This window comes from Palaemon carinicauda, chromosome 7 (assembly GCF_036898095.1).
Source record: "Palaemon carinicauda isolate YSFRI2023 chromosome 7, ASM3689809v2, whole genome shotgun sequence".
NCBI lineage: Eukaryota > Metazoa > Arthropoda > Malacostraca > Decapoda > Palaemonidae > Palaemon > Palaemon carinicauda.
The window spans coordinates 90,851,897-90,859,396 of NC_090731.1; the positions used below are offsets into that span (position 1 = coordinate 90,851,897).

Sequence of the window (7,500 nt, forward strand, 5' to 3'; positions counted from 1 at the left end):
AGACCCAATAACTCTCTAGCGGCAGTATGTATATGCAAACCTTTGTCCCTTACACAGAAGAATTATCACAGCAGAATTGGAATACGCCAATTAAAAATAAAGAGGAGTCAACAACCAATTGGTAGTTAGCAACCGCCCCACTGCAGGCTCACTGAGAAAACATTATGGTATATGCTGTTCTTTAGAACAAACGCTCCTGCTGGCTGGACTTTTCAGAAAACTTAATTTTGTTTTATTTCTTTTCATCCTGTTTATGAATTGTGTTTTGAAGAGGATTTTGGCAAGTGTCAACGCCTTCTCAAGTGTAAGAAATACACTTTCTTGCAGAGGGTTCGACGGCAACCAAGGGCTTCTTGTGACGAGTATGTGGGGCTGGACTTCGAGACCCTTCTCAAGTTAGTTGGTCTTCCTTGGGGAAGAAATCTTCAGTGGCAGACAGAATCGTTTTGCCTTTGAAGTTGTTCATAAGGTTGCTTAAACCTCAACCTCTCACTCTAACACTGATACTTTCCTCTTCTCCTCTCCTGTGGGCCTCCACCGGAGGTTGTTCCACCAAAAATGTTGCCGTTAACCTTGACAATACTTAAGGTAGGAAGACCTTCCTGTTTATTTGGGAAAAGAGAGAGTCTTCCTCTTGCGTGGAGTCTTTTAGATTGAACCCTTAGGACTTCGAGGCAGACCTCCTCTTGAAGGTGGTTCCCACCCCTCCCGTAGGAGCAGCCCCTTCCAGAGAAGTCATTGAATCTTTGGGAATATTTTGCTTCATCCATCGATTTGTTTAGGGATCTTCAGGAGAGACTTGTCACTCAGGGGCTCTACCCTTGGGAAGTGCCATTCCTGTCCCTTCAGAGGACCTCACCTTTGTAAGGATCAGCTAACCACTGTGAATGCCTTCTTCAGCTTCAATCTCAGGGCCTTGCTCTTTGAAGAGGTCTCCTCCACAGCATTAGCTCCTCAGAGCTTGATCGCAAGGTTGCTACAATCTTGCCTGATCCTTCTTCTTCAGAGGAGGATCTTAGATGCCTCAAAGGCATCCTTCTTTCAGATAGTCTTGGAACTTCTAAATCTTCCTACAGTCACCTCTGGCGTCTTCGGAGAAGCCTGTGTAGCATCTAGTCCACCTTCAGAGGTGTCTTCCAGGTACCCTTCAGTTCCTGCTTCTCCAGATGGGAAGTCCAGTAAGTGAGTCCCTGACCCTTGCCACCAACGAAGGAGTTTTTCCTTCAGTGTTGCTACTAGGGGCACATTCACAGGGTTGTTTCTCAACCTGTTAGATCCTGTCTTTTTTGTGGACCTTCCGGGGATGACTCACCTGCACGCTCTTCCAGACGCATCTCATTTAATGCCTCATCTAGAAGTTTTGCTTGCAGAGGATATATCTCTTCAGGGCTCGCTTCTCTTAGAAGCTCTTCTTCCAATGAGCTTCGCCTTCTCTACTGGCATGTCTACCTGATGTTCGCATCACTGGAGGAGTGTTACCAGATACATCTCTCTTAGAAGCATCCCCCTGACATGCGCCTGGGATGCCCATGTCACTAGACGATTAACTTCTCAACAAGCAGGCCTACCAGACGCGCACATCACTAAGCACACAGATGCTCCTTCCTTAGAGTCATGCCTTTTAGAAACCTGTCTCCCAGGGGAGCTACCATGGAGTGCCTTCCCTACAAGCATGACATGTGTGTCCCCAGATGTGCCTCCCTATACAGCAGCACCTTACCGGACGGGCGTCTCCAGATGCGTTGCACCTACACACTTCAGTCAGACACACCTCATAGGACTTACATCAACTGGGAAGGCATCATCGTCTGAAGCATTTCCCTCTTCTGTTGAGAATGTGCACCGGAGTGTAGAGACTACACCCTTGTAAGGACCAGCTAACCAATGTGGGTGCCTTCTTCAGCTTCAAATTTGGGGCCTTACTCCTTGAGGAGGTCTCCTTCAGAGCATCAGCTCCTCGGAGCATGATCACAAGGCTGCTACAATCTTGCCAAGTCCTTCCTCTTCAGAGGAGGATCTTAGATGCCTCACAGGCGTCCCTCTTTTAGATCGTCTTAGAACTTCTAAATCTTCTTACTGTCACCCCCGGTTCCTTTGGAGAACCCTGTGTAGTATCCAGTCCACCTTCAGAGGTTTTTTCCAGGTGCCCTTCAGTTCCTGCTTCTCCAGATGGAAAGTCCAGTAAGTGAGGCCTGAACCCTTACCACCAACGAAGGAGTTTTTCCTTCGGTGTTGCTACTAGGGATGCATTCACAGGATTGTTTCTCAACCTGCCAGAACCTGTCTTCTTGAAGGAGAATTGTAGACCTTGCAGATCTTCAGGAGACGACTTACCTGCACTCTCTTCCAGACATATCTCATTCAATGCCTCATCTAGAAGTTTTGCTTGCAGAGGCTCAGGGCTCATTTCTTTTAGAAGCTCTTCTTCCAATGAGCTTCGCCTTCTCTACTGGCATGTCTACCTGACGTCCACATCACTGGAGGAGTGTTACCAGATACGTATCTCTTAGACGCATCCCCTAGACATGCGCCTGGAAGGCCCATGTCACTAGACGATTATCTTCTCAAATAGCAGGTCTACCAGACGCCCACATCAATAAACACACAGATGCTACTTCCTTAGAGGCATGTTTTCTAGAAACCTGTCTCCCAGGGGAGCTACCGTAGGAGTGCCTTCCCTACAAGCATAACACGTGTTTCCCCAGATGTGCCTACCTATACAGCAGCACCTTGCTGGATGTACGTCTCCCAATGCGTTGCACTTACACACTTCTGTCAGGCACACCTCATAGGACTTACATCCACTGGGAAGGCATTATCATCTGAAGCATTTCCCTATTTTGTTGAGGATGTGCACTGGAGTGCAGAGAGTACACTCTTGTAAGGATCAGCTAATCACTGTGCCTTCTTCAGATTTAAGCTCAAGGCCTTGCCCATTGAGGAGGTCTCCTTCAGAGCATTAGTTCCTCAGAGCATGATCGCATGGTTGCTAATATCTTGCCAGATCTTTCCTCTTCAGAGGAGGATCTTAGATGCACCACAGGCGTCCCTCTTTCAGATCGCCTTGGAACTTGTAAATCTTCCTACAGGATTGACCAGGATCTTGCTCTTAACCCATGACTCTTCGGCAGACAACTTGAGCATGGAGCATAGTGATCTACGCAATTTGTCAAAGTACAATCTTTCCAGAATTTACTAATTCAGGCCGAGGCAATGGTAAGTCGTAAGCAACGGAAAGCTTAGCTCAAGAATGATTTGCTTCTCAAAACCTTCCAAGGAGGCAATTGGGTGGTAAAAAAAGCAAGATGCATTTAATTTAAGTATCAATGAGCTAACACACAGTTCCAGAACAAATTATTGAAAATTAAAAATACAATAAATTATAATTTCTTGTCAGTCATTGTAATATCATAACCAAACTAAATGCATATAAAAGTGAAATTAACTTGTGAAACAAAGTGCATTTTATACAACAGTAAGTTAAAATATGTACAAAGAATAAAGTTTCTAGTTTGCTTAGATAATGTTCTATGTACTTACCTCAATGAAAAATGTGTTGGCTCTGAATAACACAAGAAGTGAAAGAATGTACATTTTTATTAAGTCACAAATTGAATATTTTATATTCATTGCAGACCTTCTGGTACAGAAATTTACTCATTTGACCTGACAATGATAAAATGGTAATTGATGCTCATCACTAATTATGTAAATACCGTAGTCTGAAGCCCTTTATTAAATTCAATAGAAAATATTCCAAAATATTCATCTCCAAAAACTAAATTTTTCCTTTATGTTTTACAATAACAGAGTTTAGACATGATATCAAGCTACTAATATGACCTTAGTATGAATTTCTTACAAAAATCAGATTTTTCATTTGATTGCTTATATTCTAAAAAGTGAAATGCTGTTCAAGTTATCATTTACAATACCTTTTATGGAAGGGAACTACAAAAAATAAATCTTTCACAGTTAATTGTATAAACAATTATATAATAAGAGAAGGGTATAAAAATTCACTTGAGGTATTAACCTATAAGTAAATTTCATCTGTTCAGGATACTATTTGGCATATTGTACATAAACGTTTATTCATTATTTGTTACTGATTAAGACTTCATTCAAGTAAGAATAAAGTTCAAAACTTTTTCATTCATAGCTGATTTCTAGAAATAAATACATCAGGTGTAATAATAATAATATATATATATATATATATATATATATATATATATATATATATATATATATATATATATATATATATATATATATATATATATATATATATATATATATATATATATATATATATATATATATATATATATATATATATATATATATATATATATATATATATATATATATATATATATATATATATATATATATATATATATATTATATATATATATATATATATATATATATATATATATATATATATATATATATATATATATATATATATATATATATATATATATATATATATAGATAGATAGATAGATAGATAGATAGATAGATGATAGATAGATATATTCTATACTTTTTTTCAGATAGATATATAGTACAGTAATGATTGTGCTCCAAAAGCACAATAACACTTAGAACATTCACCCATAATAAGAGTTTATTGTGAAACTAATATAAAGAACTACAGGAGTCTTTTTTTAATTATGTGTTATATTTCCATAGAGGTGCAATGTTTCTTTTTTCTGATAAAAATACTACTTATGAAAATATAATGTTATTCATTTACATCAATTTATGCTACCTTATATAAATCACTTGGTCAATAGGCACATATTACAAGTAATTGTATAAAGTTGATTATTGGGAAGATTTCTTGCATTGTGGTATTTTGCCTTGAGGACATTTTGGATAAGCCCTCCCATTCCTATTAAAATAATATAATGTGTATGCTGTATTCATAACTCTTATAAAATGAAAATCATTAAGAAAAAATTTGTACAGAAAACGTCAACTCTGAGCCAACCTCCATTTTGTGGGAGGGAAAACTAAAGACATGTTTCAGAGGTGTTACACATAAGGTAACATTTTTAAACCATTACAATACATAACTTACTAAATCACAGTTTGCTCATGTATAGCCAGCCTCCACAAGGATAGGGCTGGATGAAATTAGAGAGCTTTAACGAATTTTCCACTGCATACACCTAATGGATTAAACACAGTTTCACATTGTTCACAACAACACTGTTGAAACTACTACGATTACACACAGCCAGTTATTAAAGGTCACTTTTACATAACATAACACTTCTTATTAAAATGCAATACAATAGTCACAGAGTTACTTTTCACTCACTTTATACGCACTACTATGAGATTATACACTTTGTCATGAAGTTACAAACAGCAATCTAAAAATAAACACTTAGTTACATAGTTTACTACAAACTTGGATTTTTCTATTACATGAGAATCACGATGTATTAATACGAGTATGATCATTTTTATCACCAAGAATGAAGAAATTAAGCCGCAATGGATGAAAGCCAAAGAAAACTACGACTTCGACTTCGACTTCAGTTCAGATTTCCAACAAAAAAATATTAAAAATTTTATCAGGAACAACATTATTGGTCACCAACAGCTCCACTTACCGGAAGACTTATGCTGCACTTTACAATAATCAAGTGACTAACATAGGAACAACGCATAATATCGAACAGTAGGGGCACACCAGACTACTGTTCCTGCATTACGCCAAATCCCTGCCTAGCACAGAGATCTTCCAAAAAGAGAGAATACACAGACACACACCCTAATATCACCCCTAATCTTCTCTTTCTAATTCATCAATTAAAGTCGCATAATCATGAACATACCAAGTAGCCGCTTTCTGGACTGATTCTCTTACTATGTTGCCACCAAAACCTGTGAGAAAAGAAAGGATTATATTTGAATCAAATCTAACATGAGTATTTGTGATGGAGATGGACTACAGTGCATTTCTCTAATATGAAGAAAGAAAATAACAATCATGTTTGTTGCTTCTGCAAATGTCATAAAAAATCTCTTGAAAGAAAAAAAAAAAAAAAAAAAGGAAATTAAGAATTCGTGTAAACGAGCCAGGAATCTAACATGATTCATGGAATACGTTATTTTGAAATATTTTTTTTTCTTTCCGCTAAAAACTCTTTATATTTGCATGAGGAACGAATTCTTGATTTTTTAAATATACTGTATATATATCATTGTGCAATTTTGAGGCTCTTGAAATAATATTCCCTATGATGAAGAGTTCACTGACATTCCAAGTAAAGGTCAAATGACTCTGTGATTTTGGTTTATTCAAGGTAATTTTCGCCAACTTGATCAGTTAATCTCTTCAAGAGTTATTCTATAAATTATGTAACATAAACAAAGATATTTAACCTTTAAACATAAATCACAAACAAAGATTAATGTTAGTGTAATTATACCAAAGGATTACAAGATATTTTGATTATGAAGTTGATTGTAGGAATTCTATAAAAATGGAGAATTTCATGTTACCCTAATTCATAAGGCTGTTGTCCCAAATGTCCAAAATTACTCTTATAATTTGTTACCTGTACTTTTTTTATCTCTTTTTTTGAGGAATAAAAATTGTTACACCCTCATTCTATTATTCTTATCCATTATAAAGCTGAAATGGAAACAAAACATATGAAAATAGGATCTTGATATCTTTAAAAAGAATAAATATTACCTGAAAATATTCCTGATAGATATTATTGCTTTTATCTAACATATATTTTAGGTTGTTAATAAAATTCGTCGTTTTATGTGCAGCGAGGATCGCCTACTTCGTCTCACGTATGCTGAGTGAAAGACTTTGGAGTCCAGGTACTTATCAGCATTTTGTCATTGCTACCAAACAATAAACAGCTTTAGCCTCATTTCACTAAAGCAATTTTTTTTCTCCCGTACGGAAATATTTCCGCTCGTGAGGAGGCATGTCTTCACACAAGAGGATTTTCCCTCAGTGGCCTCGTAGTTCCTATAGGCCACTACACTGGAACTGCATGCATAGCAATACACGTTGATCTACTAGTGTGAAGTGGGCCTTAGTCTACAGAGATGCAACACAATATATTTACCTATGAAGGCGTCCGCAGGAGGACAAGCTTCCATGTCCGTTGCTCCATCGCCAATCATGACAACACTGGAATATCCCTCTCGTTTCTTGAGCCAGGCTATAACCTCGGCCTTGCCACCTGATCTGCTCGTCAGCTGGGCCTCGTCAAACCCGGCATATTCTCCTACCGGATTTAAAATAAAAGGTATAATAATTCCAGGTATTGTCATCGTGTATACAGCAAAAATGTGAAATAATTGTATTGAAGTACTCGAGTAGTAAAGTAAATGAAAATACAAACCATCGTAAAAGAATTTCAGTCGGTTGGCGAAGATGTTTTCCAGAGGAATATTCAGCATCTTGGCCACGGGGGCGATGAGGGATCGAAATCCCCCTGATACCAG

At 37.4% G+C, this 7,500-nt stretch overlaps 1 protein-coding gene across 5 annotated transcripts in view; it reads right to left on the reverse strand.

Moving 5' to 3' along the window:
* Positions 1–4,508: 4,508 nt before the first annotated feature.
* Positions 4,509–7,500, reverse strand: part of aay (phosphoserine phosphatase) — a 41,762-nt gene continuing 38,770 nt past the window's right edge. For 4 of the 5 annotated variants that reach the window (XM_068376791.1, XM_068376793.1, XM_068376795.1 and 1 more), the window contains 3 exons: positions 7,398–7,500; positions 7,119–7,280; positions 4,509–5,910 (listed from right to left, as the gene is read on the reverse strand). The exon at positions 7,398–7,500 is cut by the window's right edge and continues 43 nt beyond it. In XM_068376791.1, coding sequence (XP_068232892.1) covers positions 5,810–5,910; positions 7,119–7,280; positions 7,398–7,500 — 366 coding nt within the window. In that variant the 3' untranslated portion in view covers positions 4,509–5,809. The remainder of the gene's footprint in view (positions 5,911–7,118; positions 7,281–7,397) is intronic. The other variant, XM_068376794.1, reaches the window with a different exon arrangement.